The 23686-nt window shown below is 40.9% G+C and overlaps 2 protein-coding genes and 1 long non-coding RNA gene across 3 annotated transcripts; 1 reads left to right on the top strand and 2 right to left on the bottom strand.

The window, feature by feature from the left end:
• The first annotated feature begins 102 nt into the window (after nucleotides 1-102).
• Nucleotides 103-16267, top strand: LOC115528736 (uncharacterized). The gene is made up of 2 exons (XR_003973878.1): nucleotides 103-210; nucleotides 14706-16267. It is a non-coding gene; the product is annotated as an uncharacterized LOC115528736 (long non-coding RNA).
• Nucleotides 7676-12774, bottom strand: LOC115546259 (toll-like receptor 9). Its single transcript, XM_030363632.1, has 3 exons — nucleotides 12678-12774; nucleotides 8770-11718; nucleotides 7676-8637 (listed from the first exon to the last, which is right to left on the bottom strand). The coding sequence occupies exons 1-3, from the start codon at nucleotides 12678-12680 to the stop codon at nucleotides 8431-8433; spliced, it is 3159 nt and encodes a 1052-aa protein (XP_030219492.1). The 5' UTR covers nucleotides 12681-12774; the 3' UTR covers nucleotides 7676-8430.
• Nucleotides 16268-16581: 314 nt separating the features above from the next.
• On the bottom strand, nucleotides 16582-21884 carry LOC115528735 (toll-like receptor 9). The gene is made up of 3 exons (XM_030352653.1): nucleotides 21760-21884; nucleotides 17792-20734; nucleotides 16582-17667 (listed from the first exon to the last, which is right to left on the bottom strand). The coding sequence occupies exons 1-3, from the start codon at nucleotides 21829-21831 to the stop codon at nucleotides 17461-17463; spliced, it is 3222 nt and encodes a 1073-aa protein (XP_030208513.1). The 5' UTR covers nucleotides 21832-21884; the 3' UTR covers nucleotides 16582-17460.
• Between the last annotated feature and the right edge of the window lie 1802 nt (nucleotides 21885-23686).

The following is a 23686-nucleotide window of genomic DNA, read 5'->3' as shown; positions in this document are numbered from 1 at the left end:
TAACTTTGAGCCTACAGAATATACATTCTGAAACCACAGACGAGAAACCATAGGACGGCATTTCCTCCCACGTGACGTGAGCCAGCCATCTTTGAGGGGCCACTTATACGTAAATGAGGGGGGTGAAGGTATATCTTTTGGAACACATGAATGAGGAACACATGTAGATTTCCCTCAGAATGCCAGCACTTATTGACCAAGGACAGCCAGGTAATGTCAACTGTCAATATATTTACCTTATATTCTTGTTTAATCAATGCTTTAAGGTAACCTTACTTATACTTGTATCTAAGTGAACTGAGAGATAGACTGATGTCATGGCTACAGAGGGATGTCTGTCTGATCCTCTGAGCTGTTGAATAACAATGGAACAAGGTCTGGAGCTTGTCCCCCCTCCCTCCCCCCCCCCCCCCCCCCCCCCCCCCCCCCCCCCCGCTGGTACATTTCTTTCCACTAATTAATATATATCAACATTTGGCAAATATCCTTTTAAACCTTCATTATTTTCTACCACAAAAATGATTATGCTTGCTTCATACGTAATAGGGGAATCAAAATTGTATACGTTGTAACATTACAGGCAAAATGTTATCATATTATGCGCTCAGAATTTGTTACATTATCGACCAGGGTTTCCACATTACAGCTATGGGTTAAATACAACTTGAGGTTTAGCGCACGAAATCCGCACGCGGAAACTCTAGTCAAAACATAAGCGGTTTCACTTCTCCATTTCCAGTGTGATGGAGAGAGAAACTCGTGCCTTTAGGCTTGCACACACAGTAGGCAAAATAAACCACGTCTCTATCTTACTCATTCTCTATTTGTTCCTTCCTGTAGGTCGTCTGTGAACCTCATGTTGACCGTTTTAGAAATCTTTGAAAATGTTTTTTGTCTTTCTTCTACCTCCTTGATGCATTCACGCTTCAAAATCATTTAAAGCAGTATTCAATTTTCATGATTGTACAAACATTTTTTATATAAAATTAACCTTTTGGGGGAAGCAAAGCAAAAATAAACTTCTGCGAAAACTCCTTGTGAGTAGGGATCTATAAATATTTATTTTGTTTTACTATTCTAAATGAATTAAGATATACAGAGACAGGAACAGAGATGATTTATTAGACTTTATTAGATGATTGCTTTCTTATCCTTACACTTAATAGCTACATTACACTAGCTACAGTATTTCTTCCCTGCTCAGCATTTTTGTGTGGGGGGGAGATAACTACGTCTAAAGCGTTTACTACATCGAAGCTATTTGGAGCTCCACCTACAGCTATGTAGATACCAATGACTGTGTAATTTTAACCTGTTTACATGTCTTAAAATGTATTATAATAGAGTATGAACAGGTTAAAAATTTTCTTAAAAAATGAGGCAAGAATGTCTGTTTTTCGATAACTTAATGTATAATTATGAAAACTGAACTGAGGTATATACTGCACTGACAGGCCACTCGATGACATCCCTGTTTTCACTTCAATGAATGTCTCATCTCATCTCATCTCACCTTCATCCGCTTATCCGGGTCGGGTCGCGGGGGGAGCTGCTCAAGCAGGGGGCCCCAGACTTCCCTTTCCCGGGCCACATTGACCAGCTCTGACGGGGGGATCCTGAGGCGTTCCCAGGCCAGTGTTGAAATATAATCTCTCCACCTAGTCCTGGGTCTTCCCCGAGGTCTCCATACCAGGAGACCTCCTTGCCAGATTCCCGAACCACCTCAGCTGACTCCGTTCTAAGTTAAGGAACAGCGACTCTAATCCGAGTACCTCACGGATGGCTGAGCTTCTCACCCTATCCCTAAGGGAGACGCCAGCCACCCTTCTGAGAACGCTCATCTCGGCCGCTTGTACCCGCGATCTCGTCCTTTCGGTCATCACCCAACCCTCATGACCATAGGGGAGGATAGGAACGAAGATCGACCGGTAGATTGAGAGCTTTGCCTTGCGGCTCAGCTTTCTTTTCGTAACAACGGTGCGGTAAAGTGAACGCAATACCGCCCCCGCTGCTCCGATTCTCCGGCCAATCTCACGCTCCATCGTACCCTCACCCGCGAACAAGACTCCGAGGTACTTGAACTCCTTCACTTGGGCTAAGGACTAATTTCCTACCCAGAGGAAGCAATCCACCGGTTTCCGGCTAAGAGTCATGGCCTCAGATTTAGCGGTGCTGATCCTCATCCCAGCCACTTCACACTCGGCCGCCAGCCGATCCAGTGAGTGCTGAAGGTCACATGCCGATGATCCAATGAGGACCACATCATCTGCAAAAAGCAGTGACGAGATCCTCAGACCACCGAACTGCAACCCCTCCCCACCACGACTACGCCTGGATATCCTGTCCATTTATATCACAAACAGGATTGGTGACAAGGCGCAGCCCTGGCGGAGACCAACACCCACTGAGAACGAAACTGACTGGCTGCCGAGGACGCAAACACAGCTCTCGCTTTGGGAGTACAGAGATTGGATGGCCCTGAGGAGAGACCCCCTTACCCCATACTCCCGCAGCACCTCCCACAGTTTCTCCCGGGAGACCCGGTCATACGCCTTACATATTCCAGATCCACAAAACACATGTAGACCGGATGGGCATACTCCCAGGTCCCCTCCAGGATCCTTGCGAGAGTGAAGAGCTGGTCCGTAGTTCCACGTCCGGGGCGAAAACCGCATTGTTCCTCTTCAATCTGAGGTTCGACGATCGGCCGAACCCTCCTTTCCAGCACCTTGGAGTAAACTTTACCATGGAGGCTGAGAAGTGTGATACCCCGGTAATTGGCACACACTCTCCGGTCCCCCTTTTTGAACAGGGGAACCACCACCCCGGTTTGCCACTCCTTTGGCACTGTACCAACGACTCCCACGCAATGTTGAATAGGCGTGTCAACCATGACAGCCCCTCAACACCCAGAGCCTTTAGCATTTCTGGCTGGATCTCATCAATCCCTGGGGCTTTGCCACTGCGGAGATGTTTGACTACCTCAGTGACCTCCACCAGGGAAATTGACGACGAAACACCATCAACTTCGAGCTCTGCCTCCAACATAGAGGGCGTGTTATTCGGATTCAGGAGTTCCTCAGAGTGTTCCTTCCAATGTCGGACAACCTCCTCAGTTGAGGTCAGCAGAGTCCCATCCTTACTTTACACAGCTTGGATGGTTCCCCGTTTCCCCCTCCTGAGGTGCCGGATAGTCTTCCAGAATCACTTTGGTGCCGACCGAAAGTCCTTCTCCATGGCCTCTCCGCACCCTCCACACCCGCTGCTTCAGTACCCTGCAACCGAGTCAGGAGTCCTCCAGGATATCATATCCCGGAAGGCCTCCTTCTTCAATCGGACGGCTTCCCTGACCACCGGTGTCCACCACGGTGTCCGAGGGTTACCGCCCCTTGAGGAGCCTAAAACCCTGAGGCCACAGCTAGCCGCCGCAGCTTCAGCAATGGAGGCTTGAACACCGCCCACTCCGGCTCAATGCCCCCAACCTCCACAGAAATGCCAGAAAAACTCAGCCGGGGGTGTGAGTTGAAGATACCTAAGACGGGGGCCTCCTCCAGACGTTCCCAATTCACCCGCTGTGATTCACACAGCGGGTGAATCACCCTTTACATCAGAGGGTGATTCACACTTGATGCTTTATATGCAGATATCGATGTTGTTCAGACATCAGTAAAATCAACGGGGGGTTAAGAGGGTTGGTCTTGCAAGGGGCGGGATATAACATGGGGTCTAAGTTAGCAAGAGGCTGGATAAGTGTGGCCGCTGTCACCGTAGTTTGTTTTGGTTTAACCGCAAACAGCACGGAGGCAGAACGGGCAGAACTCATCGCGATCTTCTTAAATGTTGCTGCAACGATGCATCTTATATTTAGCCTGGCTCCGCCCACCTAAGTACTTCCGCTCAATTTGACTTTCCCTGCAGTACTAGGTCTGGGTCGGTATGTTAGTGGGTTTTCTCTGTCTAAATTTTCTGCATCCAATCAGCGAACAGAGGGAGTGGCTTAGAGCAATGACGTTAAAGTCAGCTCTCGAGCGAGTCCGTTTTGGCGCTCCCTCCTAGGTAGGAACGGGGCACATTTGAGTCTCCCACTTCCCCACCACACTCCAATCAGAGCATAGCTATCCACGGTGTAATACTACAAATTATGAGAGGTCGAGAAGGACTAGAAGCAGTGTATTTGATACACGCGGGCCAGAAGCAACCTAAACAGATGACGACATTGCTGCGAAGGAATCAATCCGGAATCAGTAAATAAACATTGCAAGATGGCTACGGATGAACACCAATTGTTTGAAACGGCTTTGGCCGCTACAATAGAAGAAATAGACTTGGCTTTTCCTCTAAAAGAGGAACAGGAGACAGCGCTCAAAGCTTTCCTTTGTAAAAAGGACGTTTTCGCTGTTATACCAACCGGATACGGCAAGAGTCTAATCTATTGGTTATCTCTGCTGGTAGCTTTGCATATGGGGCTCTGGATACATCACCTCATGTATTCTTCTGATTGGTTGTAGTGTCATCCAATTGCGTGCAGAGATATATCAAATGGATGCTGGGTGCCGCCCCTCGAGTTGGACATTTTCATTCCTCATTGCCTGATCCTACAGCTTTCTAGATGTTGGTCTGGATTTCCAGGCTACCGCAATGGTGGAACGAGCTCTCTTTCGATGTCAGGAATGCAGTCACTCAACAGCTAAGGGACTAAAGACTCACATGTTCAGAGTTCACCTGGACACTGCATAGCCCCCTCCCTTACCCCCCACTGCCCCATCTCTTATCATACTCTCCTAAAAACACCCCTCTTTCGCACTAATTATGTGTTGTCTGCCTGGCACTTACAAATTGTTCTTAGCAGTGTATAGCATCTTATCCAAGCTATTGTTGTTGTATACGGGGGATGGGTTAACATAGCAATTGTAAGTGCTTGGCATTTGTTTCTATGAGCATCTTTACTGTACAGACAGCCATATATTGTTGTTCCTCATTCTTCTGACAAATCTACTTACTAAGTAAGAACATTGTAAGTCGCTATGGATAAAAGTTTCTGCTAAATGTCCTAAATGTAAATGCAAGCCACTCAGCGACAATCACAGAATGAGGACCGCCTCAGTTGGTTTTGCTATTAGATATCAAGACTTCTTCCACCAAACTCACAAGAGCAGCCAGGGGCGTTGCTAGACCTAGAGTTTTACTGGGGCACAGGCCCCCAACTGCCAACATTTTTTTTTTTACGTGTGCACAATATGAAATAGATGGATACAGAAGGTTATGTACGAGCTTCAAAACCATTGTCACTGTCATACTGTAGGCTATATTAAAGCACTGGTAAAGGTAAAGACGCAAAGATGGATTCATGAGTACCGTACAATTATATTTATTTAAACACATACACATCTCAAAGATTTACAAATAAGGTAACTGACAAATAAACAAAAAGTCTCTTTATGACCTTCACCTCTTTATCAGGAGAAGTCTACACATCTATATTTATTTAGAAGCTGTGTGGAAACAGCAAAATTTTGCCAGAACGATATGTACTAAAAAGGCAAGAAACAAGGTTTAAAACTAATAGAATTTCTGACTTAAGGTGAGGTGGCTCATTGCCACCAATCAACCTGGAAAATGTTATAGAACCATCAAAGCTCTTAAATCAAACTAAATAAGGCCATACACTACTGCATAGAGCCTTTTTAAATGATATTTTTTTCACTATTAAGCTGTATCGCCGCGCCTTCATGGTGGCAAAGCTGTCAATAACGTGGCTTTGACTCACATGCATAGTTGCTCCTTTTCAATGGACAAAAGAGAAAGTTGGTGAAGCCTTCCTTGCCCCATGGTTGACCTAAGCCAGGTGTGGAGCCTTCTCGACACACTGAAAGATCGCTCACAACTACAACTGTTTACAGGAATTGTGAGTGCAATGATCTGAATTATCTGTGTCAGTGTTGGGAACATTGTTGGATCCAGTATGTTAAAAACACCCTGTATATCCATAATTTCCTTTTTTGTGTTAAGGAAGTTTTTGTCCACTAAAACTTCAAGTTTTGAATACAGACAATTTTTCATTCATTATTCATTTTCCGCGTGTGTGCGTGCACGCATGGTGTGTGTGTGTGTGTGTGTGTGTGTGTGTGTGTGTGTGTGTGTGTGTGTGTGTGTGTGTGTGTGTGTGTGTGTGTGTGTGTGTGTGTGTGCTATAAAACTACAGGCTACAGACGCTCAGTATTGAAAAACTGGTGCTAATTATATGGGCAACATTCTTTAACAGCAATCAAGTTGTCATTGTTTGTGTCAAACAAGTTGTGAATTTGTTGTAACGTTAAAAAAGGAGATGACTTACTCTGGGCTGTTTCCAGCTCCCGTGGTTTCCAACGAAACATGATCAACAAAAAAACAAGGAATTGAAAGCTACTTACAATATGCCTAGGTTACATTAATTTCCCCTGATGGCAGCAATGTTCCACTTTCAGCTGGAATTCACGGTACATCAAAACCACACGTCTTCTTTAGATTTCAGTTCCCTTTATTTATTCACACAGTTCAGCAGTGGCATGTATTCAGAATCAGAGCCCAAATTAAAGCTGCATTTAGGGCGACTATCACTACCCAGCAGAAAAATAGATGCACTATAAATGGTTTTGTATAGCAGTCACGAACATGAGCATAGTTGTGGAAATGCTGGTGTTAGAAAACAAAGTTGACGGGAATTAAAGTGCTGCACATCGACTGTACAAATCTAGATTATTCATCACAAGAATTTTAATTCAGAAATCGAATAGGCTAATTAACTCTGAATTGTGAGATAAAATTCAGCATTCTGATAATAAAGTCAGAATACTTGGATAAAATCCGAATTCTGATAATTAAATCCAGCATTAAAGGTTCATTAAGAAGGTTCTCCCCAGTCATTTGTCGCCTGGTCGCAGTGTCGAGTTTTTTTTTTAAAGTAGTTCACTAGTCGTAGCGTGCAAATAAATTGCAGTGTCAGAATTCTGAGAATTTTGTCAGCATTCAGATTTCTCAGAATTCTCTTACGCTGCAAATTAAAGCGCTACTACTAGCAAACTAGTTTCAGCGTGACTGGAGAGAACTTCCTTAAATTAAGCGGAAGTGGGAGATTCCTTATTTTTTTTACCATTATTGTTTTATTAACAAATTTCTCCTACAGGGGATTGATAAAGTTCTATCTAGACTATTGAACAGAAAGAAACACTTGGTCATACTTTACACACTTTACCACTGAAACATTCAGAAGAGTCACGTTGACGAATCCGTAAATAACTGATTTTTTTCATTGGTTGTTGCGTTAAATCTTACCCAGATACAGTAGGGGTATTTTCTGATTGGCTTTTATGTAGCCCCTTTCGTTTTTTGATTGGCTGGTAAGAGGCAGGCTCGACTGAAGACTCCAGAGGCAGCAGGAGATGCACTTGATGAATCCTGCCGATTCCATAGCGAGAGCGGCGCTTCTGCAGATGAATTTAATAATGATCAATGGAATTTTACTGGGGCACTGGAGACTTTTACTGGGGCACGTGCCCCAGTAAAAAGGGGCTGACGACGCCTCTGAGAACAGCTGATACAAATTTGAGTTTTATGATTGTTTAACAAAAAGTTACCAAAAGTAAAAGGCAAAAAAACCTGAAAGAAAATGCAAAGAAAAGACAAGGAAATACCCAAGTAATTCAAAAATCACAAAGTCGTTTTATATCTTACAATCATGGGTACTCTTTGCCATATCTACAAGACTGAAGTCCGAACCCATATCTTAAAAACTAGATAAAAATACCAATCTACAGTATGCATACATCTTTAGACAAAATAAACTGTGTCTTAACAGAAAAGGTCCCCATAACATAGACATATGCTTGACTGATGTCAAGAATTCCCAAATCAGTACAGCACTAGGCTTTAATCCCTTCTCTAGATCAGCACACGAATGCATGTCAAGTATAAAATCGTTTAATTGTATACATATCATGAGTTTCATGATGGTTTGATTAATCTAAGTGGCAGCATAGCCAGTACATTGTCCAAGATTAGTTATGTGTTTTTACATTAAAACGCTACATAATCAGGGATGCAAATTAGCAGGAACAGGAACCCTAATCCCAAATTGAACACAAATTATTAAAAGGATGTGCTCTACATTGAAAAGTTATTCAGCCTATATATACACACGCACATTTCTTCACATTTTTCAGAAACTGTAGATGTTGGTTTGTTAAACTAGAGACAAGTGAAAGCTAAAAATAAAGGATTATATGATATATATGTAAACTACATAAAATGTAGGGTTAGGGTTAGGCTATATTTACACAAGGTCACACAAGGTCCACATCAATTGTTGAACAGCGGTGGTCTTCATTGAAAAGTAATTAGGCCTATCTACACATATTTTCAGAGAGACGATAGATTTTGAGAGACGAGTGGAATTTATATGAAACTTTCACTAATGTTTTTGTCATATAATTTAAGATTGTCTGATGACAGTGCTATCCTCATTTGGTTCCAGAATAGGGGTTGGGCCTTTGGGTTTCTAGGCCAGGACATCACTGACTTCTTGCACAACCTCGTCCTTAGTTGGACGTACTTCAGCTTGGGAAACATCTTGTCCAGCAGTATGAGAACGGCTACGTCCACCTTGTTGAGATGAAATCAAAGAGAGATTCATAACAACATGCCAACAATATAAGGGTAATAGGAATGCTAATGAACACTGGAATGCTAATAAATAAATGTAAGCATTTCATAAACATTTATTTCATTGCATACCTTCTCATCAAGAAGTCTCTGCTGGACCATGAAAAAAGTCTGCTGTATCAGACCGTTGACCGTTGCTTCACCAACGCCATTTCTTGTGCCGTTGGACAGCACAAACACTGTCTTCTCGCTGCTATGGACAGCATGGTGGAGGTTTTCAATGCAGGAAAGCCCAGGAATCCAGTCCCTCTCCTCTAAACAGAGAGAGAATCTTCTGTGGCCTGAGCTCTCCAAATGGATAACCAACTCATTGTAAACCCAGTCTCTCACGGCCTGGTTGTTTGTGTCAAACACCACGAAAGCATCATAGTGTTTTGGCGAGCAACTGGCAGACGAATGCAGGTAGCCCTTACATCCTGCCCATAGGATCTGTAGGCAGTACCACACATCCCAGCCATACAGATGTCTTAACAGTGGCAGAGCAATAAATGCACATATGAAGAGTGTACTTAAGAGGAAGGCCAAGCCACCATAGATCTCCTGACAGGAACGCTGGTCGACGGTCAGCACATGTTGACCCTGCAGGGGCTCTGGGAATCCACATTGAACAGCAGTGGTCAGGTGAGGAATACGTGTGTTGCTGGTCCGCAGGAATTCATCCAATCCGGAGTTGTTACAGTCACAGATGAAAGGGTTGTCATGCAGGGTAAGCAATTGAAAAGAAGTGCCATTTGTCAGCAGAGGTGGGAGTGACTGACGGTTCAACACTTTGAGAAAGTTGTCATTGAGATAGAGACAATGCAAAGCTTTGGCTTTACAGAAGAATTTATCAGGAAGATCAGTAATCTGGTTGCCACTGAGGTCCAACAAGGAAAGATGTGGTGGAAACTCTGTAATACTTGGATGCAGACTTGAAAGGTGATTTCCACTGAGATTTAGATGCGTTAGATTTCCGAGACATTGGAGGTTCGGCCATGTAAAATAAGAAAGGTAATTATTGCTAATGCTGATAGCCTGAATGCTCTTTGGTAGATTACAGAGGATCCGGTTTTCGATTGAACGCAGGCGGTTCTGAGAGATGTCCAAGTAGATTAAATTCTTCAGGTTCTGGAAGAAATGAATGTAGGTCTGGCCCTCTGTATACCACATTATATCTAGGCGATTCCCAGAAAAGTACAAATACTTCACGGAGTTGCTGCTCAGGTGCGGAGTAATTTGCTGACCCATGCCATTATTTGCAAGATTTAAAACCTCCAAATTAGTGAGCCTGTCAATAAACTCAAGATTATGACCCATTCCCTTCATACGAAATATATACTCATTTTGACTGAGGTCCAGTACCTTCAAAGTCCTGTTCAACTCACTGAATACATCCCTATAATATAGGTCAATTCTATTGTATGACATATCTAAGTAAGCTAAGCTTTTCAATTTATCAAAAAGTCTACCTCTTAACACCTGGTTTACATAATTGTAAGTCAGGTTCAAGCATACAACATTTTCCATACCATAGAAAAATTCTTTACGAAGGAAAATAAGATTATTTTGTGAAAGATCAACTGTAAACTTTTTTTGGCAGAATTTCTTTTTGAAATGCCACATTTCCAATATTGTATTGTTAGTTCTACAGGTGTTGCTTTCAATCATAGTTTGATTAATGTGTACTGATATTGGTGGCATTGGTAATTCTGAAAAGCCTTTGAAAACATTTTGATCCTGTGAGCCTTGTTCTAAACAGGACCCAAATGACACATTATAAGGGAGATAACTCAGTATGTTCTGGGAGACATCAATTTTTTTGAGGGAAGTTAACATTCCCACAGTGCTCATGTTGAAACATTTAATGAAATTCATGCGCATCTCCAGCATCTTAAGTTGTTTGAGTCTGGACAGAACCACAAGGCTTTGTTCTGAAACAGTGTTGAAAAAGTTCCCGCTTAACAGAAGGGTTTCGAGATTTGAGACATTTCCCAGATGTTCTGAAAGGATCAGTTCAGGAAATGTCTTGGATGGATAAGAGTTATAGTTGAGGCTGATCCATTTCAACTGCTTTAGCTCTGTAAAGAAGGTACCATTACGGATGGTGTAGGCAAGGTAGTTGCTGGAGAGATCCAACCTCTTCAGATGTGTCAAAGGTAGAAAAATACCCTCTGGTATATTGTTCAAAGAGTTTCCCCTAATGCTCAGAAAATGAATGGAGCTGTTTTTCGTATTGAATGAATTAGGGTGAAGCTTTAGGGAGGCATTGTTAGGGCAAGGAAAACAAGGGCGGGCTGCGTGGTCACAACGCTGACAATTCCATTCTAGATTTAGTTCCTCCAGGTTAGGAACATTAGCAAATGCCCCTTCTGGAACCTCACTTATTGTATTTTCTTGCAATTCCAATTTCATAAGGGAAGCTGGCAAACCTAGTGGTATTGATGTCAAATTGTTGTATCCAAGGGTTAGAACTTTTAGATGTGATAGCTCCTTGTAAACGTCCTCATGGATGTAAAATGACTGGTGGCAAGGGTTTTCATTATAACAGTTCATTGATAGGAAGAGCTGCTCTAGATGTGGGGTTCCAAAAGGGATGATGATTTTGAAAATGCAGTTACTCTCGAGATCCAGGACCTTAATTCTTTCCGGTAACCAGGGTAAAGTGGTAAGGCTGTTTCCTGACAGATGTAAATAAGTGAGGTTGTTCAGACTCCTGAAGGCATCCTTGTGTATTCTGACTCCACAGGAGGGGCTGTTTATGTTTCGAATGCTATTGGGATCACAATTCCACATCATTTTCAGAGTGATTAGATTTGGAATGCCAGAGAATTTACGCTGTCCTACTTCCCGTATCTTGGTGTGACTTAGGTCAACAAACGTTACATTCATTGAAGTGAAAACAGGGATATCATCGAGTGGCCTGTCAGTGCAGTATATCTCAGTATCGTTTTCATTATTGTCACATGGTAAAAACAGGGGGATTCTTCCTCTCAATGAAGGGAGTTGGCTCAGTAATAGAATAACCACTATTTGAAAGATACCCTGAAAAGAAAAATGGAAAAGCATTTTTCATCAGTTATTGTAATGTTGACTTGCGGTTTTGTATTTTATAGGTAGGTCAAAAGAGTAAAATCGTTTTGAGTATATGTTCCAAGAGTATAAATGGATGGCACGTAAGCCGTTTTAAAAGTCCACTCTGATCCTAATTTTAATTTCAGATATTTCAGATATCCTTCCTAATTTTTCTTAGGAAGGATGACATTTGGGATGTCTGAAATATAAATTGTTATCAGAAGAAGGTCATTTTGTTATCCTGAAATTGTTTTTACCACGAAGTATTGAATCACAGATATCTGTAATAGATATCTAGCTATAACATGTTCAAATGGCTGGCCTAGGCACTAGACGAGATACAGTGTGTAATTCAATGTATACATCATGTCTTATAATCCTAAATATTTACATATTTCTTGATTATAATAATATTCACATAAACAATATGATGCTTTTATCCTCATGTGCCAAACTAACACCACAAGATTTTCATTTTTTTTAATTTAGAGCTGTCTTTTAATTGCCATTCTTGATTTAAACCCTGCGTAGTACATTTCACACATGGCTGGTTGTATAGGTATGATGACAGATAATTACCCGCAATATTTCTAGAAGATTAAAATGTATAGTTTCAATCTTCAATCTAACGTGAGTCAGAGCCATCAATATAAAGATTTAACCTGGCTCCTTTGACAATGTCCAGACTGATGGAATTTGAAATAATCACATCGTTGACCTTTCTGATAAGAGGAACTTTCAGATTTTTCAGAATAAACTAGGTGCTGTCAATTTAATTTCAGCAAATGTGAATAACCATTAGCCATTCTATATGTCTAAGAGAAGTCTACATCAGAATCAAGTCAAAATCCCTGTAGTGTTAGCTTGGCATAATACAATTTCAGTGATCAATAGTCTAAAAATATTAGGAAATATCATAAATGTCCTACCATTATCTCTACCGGACTGATTTCTTAAGACGCAACTGTTGGTCATGACAGCTCTGCAGAAGTGAAACACGATGGTTGGGTCATGTGAATAAGATTGGTCACATGACCAACGTCAAGTGCCTACCCATTACATTGATTTATTTTGTTTTAAACATTTTGAAAATGAAAATGTTTATTCAATGAAATTTATGGAAGCTGGTGATGTATAAACCAAAGGCCATTGCTTAGAATTAAGACAATTTAGCTTATAGTGAAATGAAGAGAGCATACATCTTTAATATCATAGATAGATTATAAGACATGTATTTATCAGAATACATTATTGTGTTCAGTTAAAGTAAAATGAGGTCATTTAGGTACTCAAGATTAGTTTTCTGATATAAAGGTCACACACAGATGTCAATTTACCATACAAGCATTTAACAAAAATCTGAAAATCTGTCTAATTACTGATCCATTTGACAGAAATGTGAGCTGCAGCCTGCTAGTGTATGTGCATTCAAAGCACTGCACTGTGAGCTATGTTGCTTGAGACATTAAAATCATTAACTAATGTTAGGTATAATCACACATTAAAGTACAAATCAAAAAGTTATTAAAGAACAGACATTCTTGCCATTAAATGCACTTGGGCGTGACTTCCTTCCTTTTTCTCTTCAAACCGGCCCAATTCATTAGAAATCAGCCCAGTGGCTGTTCTACAGAATGGAGTTGAGGAAGGCGTAATTTTTTAAAGAAAAATGTTAACCTGTTCATACTTTATTATAATACATTTTAAGACATGTAAACAGGTTAAAATTACACAGTCACTGTTGTCTACATAGCTGTAGGTTGAGCTTCAAATAGCTTTGATGTAGTTAATGCTTTAGACCTAGTTATCTCCCCCCAAACAAAAATGATGATCAGGGAAGAAATACTGTATTGCCTCACTGTAGCTAGTGTAATGTAGTTATTAAGTGTCATGATAAGAAAGCAACCATCAAATGAAGTCTAATAAATCACCTCTGTTGCTGTCTCTGTATATCTTAAGTCATTTATAATAGTAAAACAAAATAAATATATTTTTATAGATCCCTACTCACAAGGAGATTTCGCAGAAGTTTATTTTTGCTTTGCTTCCCCTGAAAGGTTAATTTGATATACAATTTGTTCGTACAATCATGACAAATGATTACGGCTTTAAATGTTTTTGAAGCGTGAATGCATCAATGATGTAGAATGAAGATGAAAAAGATTTTCAAAGATTACTAAAACGGTCAACATGAGATTCACAGACGACCTACAGGAAGGAGCAAATACAGAATGACAGAATGAGTCAGATAGAGACATGGTTTCCTTTGCCTACTGTGTGTACAAGCCTCATCATTAGATCATTAGAGAACTAGGATAGTTAAAAATAGACACAAGATTAACTATTAAAATAATATCAAATTACTCGATAATGCGCATGGTTTTCACCAGTGTACAAGGGGGGAAATAGGAAAGTGACTAAAATTATATCAAATTAATGCGCATGGTTTTCACCGGCGTGCAAGGAGGGAAACAGGAAAGTGACTACAATAATTCAATTTTCATTCAATCAATTTTTTTTTACAATTATTGAATCAAATTAGGTAAACTGGTTTGACAAAGTGTTCAGCCAATTAGCAGACGCTTTTATCCAAAGCGACTTACATCGGTTTATGAACACATTGACACACCGACGGCAGAGTCAACCATGCAAGGCGACATCCAGCAGTTAGGGTTAAGTGTCTTGCTCAGGGACACATCAAAACTCAGCTAGGAGGAGCTGGGGATCAAACTAGCAACCTTTCGGTTACAAGACAACTGCTCTACCTCCTGAGCTAAGCCGACCCAATGGCCCCCTTGGTTGACAAAATACTTACCGTCTTAACCTCTATAGTCATCACACTTATGATTCTGGGGTTATGCTGCGTGCCTATACTTCGGGGATATGTCAGGAGAACTGTTGGTGTCATTCAGATGCTGGTCAGGAATGAAGCTCCTCTGTTTTTGTATCATTCACAGGACCTGATAGACCTGGCTAGTACGACGGAGGAGGACCGGCTGTAGCGACCCGTTCTGCCTACTGTTGAGGGTTTGACACTGTAACAGTGGAGCCTTCCCTTGTGGAAGGTTAGACGCAGAGGTGAAGAAGAACGACCCCAAGAGGCATAAAGGCCCGGGCGTCAAACACATACCCAGCATCTTCTCCGATGGAGCAGCAGTAATGATGGCATTACAAAGGATTGGAACGCCTTAAAAGAAAGAATTGGATCATGGACACAAAGAGAGAAGACAAGTGCCTGTCGGATGAGACAAGACAGAAACACATCGGCTGATGTTTCTGAACAAAGACTTAGCACCTGGAAAGACCTGTTCCATGTTTTTTGAGTATAATGATGTTAAATGTAATGTTTCTAATTTTTGTGTTTTATAAAAGTGCATTGAATGGAGGATAGGGTAATCGAGGGGTCATCTAGATCGTAAAATGATTATTCGGATGGGCTAAGGGATGTGTGTGTGTGACTTAATAAGTCCTAAGGGGGGATATGTAGTAGAAAATAATGAAGGTGTAAAAGGATATTGGACAAATCTTGATGCATAATTAGTGGGACAGGCTCCAGACCGGCTACAGACCTTGTTCCATTGTTATTCAACAGCTCAGAGGATCAGACAGACATCCCTTTGCTCTGTAGCCAATGTCATCAGTCTATCTCTCAGTTCACTTAGGTACAAGTAAAAGTAAGGTTAACGTAAAGCATGAATTATACAAGAATATAAGGTAAATATATTTACAATGGAGCCAAATGTTAAACACTTGATATTACCTGGCTTTCCTTGGTCAACAAGTATTTGCATCCTGAGGTACATTTACATGTGTTCCGCATTCACGTGTTGCAAAAGATATACCTCCAGCCCCTTCATTTTGAGCGGCCCCTCAAAGACGGCTGGCCCACGTCACGGTGAGAGGAAACGCACTCCTACGGTTTCTCGTCTGTGGTTTTAGAATGTTTATTCTGTAGGCTCAAAGTTGGAGTTAGGTTAACTAATCCGTACCACGGTTAAAATACAGACACTACCAGCTTTAGGATTATGACTGTATATGCCACAGACAAATAAAGTGGCATTGTTAACAATTACAAATGCATATTTTACTGTTTAAATTAATATTGCTTTCACAGGGCTCCTCTCTTGATCCCATGTGGCAACTGGCAAGTCATGGTGATTTAAGATCAGGTTAATAACACAGGCCATGAATGGGTTTTAATAAAAGACCTCATTTCATATAACTAATGTATAACATCAAGTAACTAATGTGTAATAATTATGTTATCCTTCTGTACGTAATGCTTGAATGGAATGTATGGAATGTATTTTAGACATTGTGGGCGGGACATGAATGCTAATGGTGAACGGGGCGGGCCCGTAGTTTATAGCATTGGGATTGGCCAAGGACATCTTGGGGGCGGCCACACAATTAGGATATAAATCGGAGCTCAGAGTCTGTCTCCGAGTTCTTTGCAAACCATTTCAGGTGATGTAGTTCCTCTGTGCGGTGGCAATAAAGCCTTGATAGTTTAATCCTAGTCCTTCTCGACCTCTCGTAATTTGTTAAAGTATGTTAAAGTATAAGGATTATATTACACTTAAAAATAGCACTAAGAATTGTGTAGCATCTTATCCAAGCTATCTTTGTTGCGTACAGGGGATGTATTAACAACAATTGTAAGTGCTTGTCACTTGTTTCTATGAACATCTTTACTGTAAAGACAGCAATATATTGTTGTTCCTCTTTCTTCTGACAAATGTACTAAGTAAGAACATTGTAAGCCGCTATGGATAAAAGTGTCGGCTAAATGTCCTAAATGTAAATGTAAGCCACTCAGCCACAATCACAGAATGAGGACTGCCTCACCGGGTTTGTTTATTAGATATTAACACTTTTTCCACCAAACTCACAACAGCAGCTGATATAAATTTGAGATTCATGATTGTTTAACAAAAAGTTACCAAAAGAAAATGCAAATAAAGGACAAGGAAACATGAATCAAAAAGTATGTCATGGTTACTCTTTGCCATATCTACAAGCAGATTGAAGTGCCAACCCAAATTAAAAATCGCTTTATTTAAAAAATGTGATTAAAAATACAAATCCAAAGTATGCATCTTTAGACCCAATAAAGTGTCTTAACAGAAAATGTCCCCCAAAAATGTAGCCATATTCTTGATTCATTTCATATTCCCAAATTAGTACAGCAGTGGGCCTTCATCCCTTCTCTAGATCAGCACACGAATACCTGTCAAAATTGTAATTGTTTAATTGTAAACATGTGAGTTTCATGATGGTTTGATTAATCTAATGGCAGTACATTGTCCAACATTGGTTATGTGTTTTTACATTAAAACGCTACATAATCAGGGATGCAAATGATCATGGACAGGAACCCTAATCTCAAATTGAACACAAATTATGTAAAAGGATGTGTTCTACATTGAAAAGTTATTCAGCCTATGTATACACGCGCATTTCATCACATTTTTGAGAAACACTAGATGTTGGTGTGGGTTAAACTAGAAACAAGTTAAACTTGTCTCTAGTTTAGGATTATGTAAACTATATAAGATTTAGGGTCAGGTTTAGGCTATATTTAACAACACACAAGGTTTGCATCAATTGTTAAACAGCGGTGGTCTTAATTAAAAAGTAATTTGGCCTATTTAAACACATTTTCAGAGAGAAAATAGTTGTAACTTTGTTACTTTGTATAACGAGTAGAGTTTATATGAAACTTTCACTAATGTTGCTGTCATATAATTTAAGATTGTCTGACGACAGTGCTGTCCTCATTTGGTTCCAGAATAGGGGTTGGGCCTGTGGATTTCTAGGCCAGGACATCACTGACTTCTTGCACAACCTCGTCCTTAGTTGGAGGTACTTCAGCTTTGGAAACATCTTGTCCAGCAGTATGAGAACGGCTACATCCACCTTATTGAGATGACATCAGAGAGAGATTTATAACAACATGCCAACAATATAAGGGTAATAGGAATGCTAATGAATGTAAACAAATAAATTAATGCATTTCATAAACATATATTTCATTGCATACCTTCTCATCAAGAAGCCGCTGTTGAACCATGAAAAAAGTCTGCTGTATCACACCGTTGACTGTTGCTTCCCCAACGCCATTTCTTGTGCCATTGGACAGAACAAACACTGTCTTCTCGCTGCTATGGACAGCATTGTGCAGGTTTTCAATGCAGGAAAGCCCAGGAATCCAGTCCCTCTCCTCTAAACAGAGTGAGAATCTTCTGTAGCCTGAGCTCTCCAAACGGATAACCAACTCATTGTAAACCCAGTCTCTCACAGCCTGGTTGTTTGTGTCAAACACCACAAAAGCATCATAGTGTTTTGGCGAGCAACTGGCAGAAGGATGCAGGTAGCCCTTACATCCTGCCCATAGGATCTGCAGGCAGTACCACACATCCCAGCCATAAAGATGTCTTAACAATGGCAGAGCAATAAATGCACATGTGAAGAGTGTACTTAAGAAGAAGGCCAAGCCACCATAGATCTCCTGACAGGAACGCTGGTCGACTGTCAGCACACTTTGACCCTGAAGTGACTCTGGGAATCCACATTGAACAGCAGTGGTCAGGTAAGGAATACGTGTGTTGCTGGTCCGCAGGAATTCCTCCAATTCTGAATTGTAGCATTCACAGCTGAAAGGGTTATTATGTAGGGTAAGCAACTGAACAGAAGTGCCATTTTTCAGCTGGAATGGGATTGACTGACGGTTCAGCACTTTGAGAAAGTTGTCATTGAGATAGAGACACTGCAAAGCTTTGGCTTGACTGAAGAAATTATCAGAAAGATTGCTTATCTGATTGTTACTGAGGTCCAAGACAGAAAAATCTGGTGGAAACTCTGTCACACTGTTAGGCAGAGATGAAAGTTGATTTCCACTAAGATTTAGATGGCTAAGATTTCCAAGACATGTGAGGTTCAGCCATGGAAAAGTACTGAGGTAATTATTGCTAATGCTGATGGCCTGAATGCTCACCGGTAGATTACAGAGTTGTCGTTGTTCGAATGAACGTAGCATGTTCTGAGAGACGTCCAAGTATATTAATTTCTTGAGGTCCTGGAAGAATTGAATGTAAGTCTGGCCCTCTTTACCCCACATAATATCTAGGTGATTCCCAGAAAAGTACATATACTTCACAGAGTTGCTGCTCAGTCGTGGAGTAATTCGAGTTCCAATGCCATTATTTGCAAGATTTAAAACGTCCAGATTTGTTAGACCGCCGAACTCAAGACGATGACCCATTCCCTTCATACGAAAGTGATACTCGTTGTGACTGAGGTCCAACACTTTCAGAGTCTTGTTCAACTCAGTGAATGCCTCTCTATAATATAGGTCAATTCTATTGTATGACATATCTAGGTAAACTAAGCTTTTCAAGCGACTGAAAAGTCTACCTCTTAAAGCCTGGCTTGCATAATTATAAGACAGGTTTAAACACACAACATTTTCCATACCATCAAAAACATCTTCGTGTAGGAAAATAACATTATTTTGAGAAAGATCAATTGTCAAGTTATTTCGGCAGAATTTCTGGTTGAAATACCACATTTCAAATACGATATTGTTAGGTGTTCTACAAGTCTCATTTTCAGTCTCAGCTTTATACATGTATGCTGATACTGGTAGCATGGGTGAATCAGAATAATCTTTAAAAACATTTGAATCCTGAGAGCCTTGTTCTAAAGAGTACCTAGATGACACATTGTGATAACTCAGTATGTTCTGAGAGAGGTCTAATCTGCTGAGGGAAGGCAACATTCCCAGAGTGTTCATGTTGAAATTGCTGATGAAATTCATGCGCATCTCAAGCTTTTTAAGTTGTTTAAGTCTGGACAGAACAACAAGGCTTTGTTCTGAAACAGTGTTAAAAAAGTTTCCGCTTAACAGAAGGGTTTTTAAATTTGAGACATTGCCCAGGTGTGGTGAAAGGATCAGGTCAGGAAATATTTTTAGTGGCTGATAGTTATAGATGAGGCTGATCCATGTTAACTGCTTTAGGTCTGTAAAGAAGGTACCATTACGGATGGTGTGGGCCAGGTAGTTGTCCGAGAGATCCAACATCACTAAATTTGTCAAAGGGAGAAAAAGACCTTCTGGTATATTGTTCAAAGAGTTTCCTCTCAATCTCAGTTTTTTAATAGAGCTGTTTTTTGCATAGAATGAATTTGGGTGTAGCTGTAAGGAGGCATTGTTAGGGCAAGGTACACAAATGCGGGCTGCGTGGTCACAACGCTGACAATTCCATTCCAGATTTAGCTCCTCCAGGTTAGGAAAATGGGCAAATGCCCCTTCTGGAATCTCGGTAATTGTATTCTCTTGCAAGTCCAGAGCAATAAGTGAAGCTGGCAATCCTAGTGGTATTGATGTCAAATTGTTGTATCCCAGGGTAAGATTTTTTAGATGTGATAGCTCCTTGTAGACATCCTCATAGATGTAAAATGGCTGGAAACAAGGGTTTTCATAATAACAGTTCATGGTGAGGAGGAGCTGCTCTAGATGTGGAGTTCCAAAAGGGATGATAATGTTGAAAATGCAGTTACTCTCGAGATCCAGGACCTTAATGCTTTCTGGTAACCAGGGTAACGTGGTAAGGCTGTTTCCTGCCAGATATAGATAAGTGAGGTTGTGCAGACTCCTGAAGGCATCCTTTTCTATTCTGACTCCACAGGGGGGGTTGTTTGTATTTTTAGAACTTCTCGGATCACAATTCCACGTCATTTTCAGAGTGGTAAGATTTGGAATACCAGAGAATTTCTGTGGTCCCACTTCCCGTATCTTGGTGTGACTTAGGTCGAGAAACGTTGCATTCATTGAAGTAAAAAAAGGGATGTCATCGAGTTGCCTGCGAGTGCAGTATATCTCAGTACCGTTTTCATTATTGTCACATGGAAAAAACAGGGGGTTTCTTCCTCTCAATAAAGGAAGTTGGCTCAGTAACAGGAAAATCACTTTCTTAAAGTTATCCTGAAAAGAAAAATGGGAAATAAGTTATAAATTGACTATTTCATCATTGACTACATTCTTGACTGCCGATTTTGAATTGTATAGGTAAGTTTAAAGAGCAGTATAATCAGTTTTGGTCATTTTTCTATGTGACTTTCCAAGGGTGTAAAGAGATGGTACGTATGGCAAGCCATTTTCACATTTAATCAAAGTGCATTCCTATCCATATTTTTGACTAGTAAACACGCAATACGGATAATTACGTAATTACATTACGTAATTATCCGTCAAAATAATTGACGGATAATTCAATCATAATTGCATAATTGCATTATGACTGGAAACAATGCAATTGCAGGTATCCACAAATGTATTGTGGATATCTCTGCGGTTATTTAATATAATTTTCTGGATATCCAAAAACAATAATTGATATATATGAACATTAATAAGGGTTCAAAATGGCTCTCTTCAGTTACGAGTAACAATTTGATTAGAGATATGTTAATTGGAGTTTTCCCTACTAAGAATTCAATATCTATCTAATATCAAGAGTTCTATCATAGGACAAAAAATTAAGTGTTTCAAACTTTGCATACAGATATGATGGCTACCGGAGTGTGCCTACTATAGCGGAAGGCAGAGTCAACCAAATAAGGCATACAATAATTTTATTTTTTACATTATACACGGTATCTCCTCCTCAATCATAATTTCTAATTCATATCTAATTGTTACATTGGTTACAGGTTAGTTTAATAGGATACAGCAAATACACGTTTTATTAATATATTTAGCACCTTAAATTAATGTAGTTGGATGTGTGAATGCTCAGTTCATATTGCTTCTCAATTTCGCTCTGCACATTTTTTGTGATAAGTTAATTACTAAATTACACAATTTCAGCACAGGGAATTATATTCTTATCTTTTTGTCTGGAAGTAGTCTTTGATGTCTGAATCAGGTTAAAAAATCCTAGATTGCAAGCTTGGCATAATACAATTTGATAGATCAACAGTGAAAACAAAATATCATAAATTACCTACCATTATCTCTTTGGACTGATCTTTAAGTGGAGACTGTGTGACGGTGATAATAGGTCTGCAGAAGTGAAACATGCTGGATATGTCCTGTTACGTTAGTCAGATTCCCCTCAAACCTCAATTGGGTGTGAAAAGGGAAGAGCACACGTGGATCTGTATCGACCTCACTCTGACCGTCACTACGGTCTAAAAAGGAATGAGTACATCGTTCTGCCTATCACCGAAACCATATGTCAAAAAACGTCATGCCCATGACCTCCGGAAGCAGAACCTCCTGCGCTTGTAAATAGCATGGATTGCTACCGGTTCGTCCTCTTTACATTGATCGCCTCACCGGACCAGGTAAGACGTTGATCTATTTTTCAGAGCCATAGCACGCAGCCACAAGATCGTAACCCACGGGTACAGGCGCCTTTGTGTCCCTGTTGATCAGTGTGTGGACTGTGTAGTTAACTCTCTTGCGTTAAACGTACAGATCACTTAAAGGTGCGGCCACACCAGACGCGTATCTCGCGTACTTCGCGTATGAAATCGCCATTTTCTCCATAGGGAACCATTGGTTTACGCGCGTATTACGCGTATTACGCGTATTTCGCGTATTAAGCAACATTTTACGCGCGTATAGCGCGTATGTGGCGCGTATATTTACGCGCAATACGCGCTATATGCGCTATACGCGCGTATATCGCGTATATCGCGTACATTTCAAAAGAGTTCAAAAAATTGAACTTTTTACGCGAAGTACGCGAGATACGCGTCTGACGAGACACGCATTGCCCAATCAGCGTTGAGCTTGACCCGACGTCACTGGCAGAGAGTAGTGAGCTTGGACAGAAGCATACGGCCGACATCTTCATTTTTTCTGTGTGGAAATAGTAACATAGTTACGCCATTAAATGCTTTTATGGAAACATTTCTAGCGAGAAATGTGCATTTTACTTTCATAATGTTCACTCGGTGAATGTGAAGGATGTTTGGTTTGATAGTTATGACGAAGAGGGAACGCTCCGTTCACTTGCATGGACAGAGTCTCTGGTTACTAAGCAACCTCAACGTCTTGGCGGACTATTTCTCTGCTGGGAAACACACCAGACACACCATGTGAAGTTATTTAACCCGATTATTGTTATTTATATCCGAGATTATTTAATCTAACCCGATCTAAACTCTATCACCCAAACACGGCGGCGTTGGGGTTTCCTACCTCGGACTCCAGCGCAGCCACGGCCGACAACTTTCTTTATTCTGGGTGGAAATAGTAACATAGTTACGCCATTAAATGCGTTTATGGAAACATTTTTAGCGAGAAATGTGCATTTTACTTTCGTAATGTTCGCTCGGTGAATGTGAAGGATGTTTGGTTTGATAGTTATGACGAAGAGGGAACGCTCCGTTCACTTGCATGGACATGGACTCATCTAGGCGAGTGACGTAGGCGCGTATAGCGCGTATAGCGCGTATTGCGCGTATGCGACCATTTTTGACACAAAATGGTCAAGCAACATTTTACTCGCGTATCTCGCGTAAAAAGTACGCGAGATACGCGTCTGGTGTGGCCGCACCATAACGTTGGACTATAAATTGTCTTTTTCGTTTGTTTGGTAGAGCACTAGCGCACCCTAGCCAGCTGTCCGCAGCTGTGCGGTTTGTGTGAGCCCGCTAGGTTGCGTCCGCGCACTGGTGCGGGCCACCGCTGCGCTTTTTAGTTGCTGTTTGTGACCAGACACAAGGCGAGCCTTTGCGACGCATTCGTGCGTGCCTGCCGGCCACCTTGCACTACGGGCAGATTGTTTGTTGCCGGTAGTATATTGTTTGAGTTAAATTCCCAGAGTGAAGTTAAAATCTTTGCATTAAGCCAGCTGGTGCATCCGTGCGCTGGCGTGAGCCACTATAATTTGTATTATTGCAGGCACAATATCGTGTCATATAC

Source organism: Gadus morhua, chromosome 1 (genome assembly GCF_902167405.1).
Source record: "Gadus morhua chromosome 1, gadMor3.0, whole genome shotgun sequence".
Lineage (NCBI taxonomy): Eukaryota > Metazoa > Chordata > Actinopteri > Gadiformes > Gadidae > Gadus > Gadus morhua.
The sequence above is the reverse complement of the archived record's forward strand: the minus strand, read 5'-3'. Positions and strand labels throughout refer to the sequence as shown.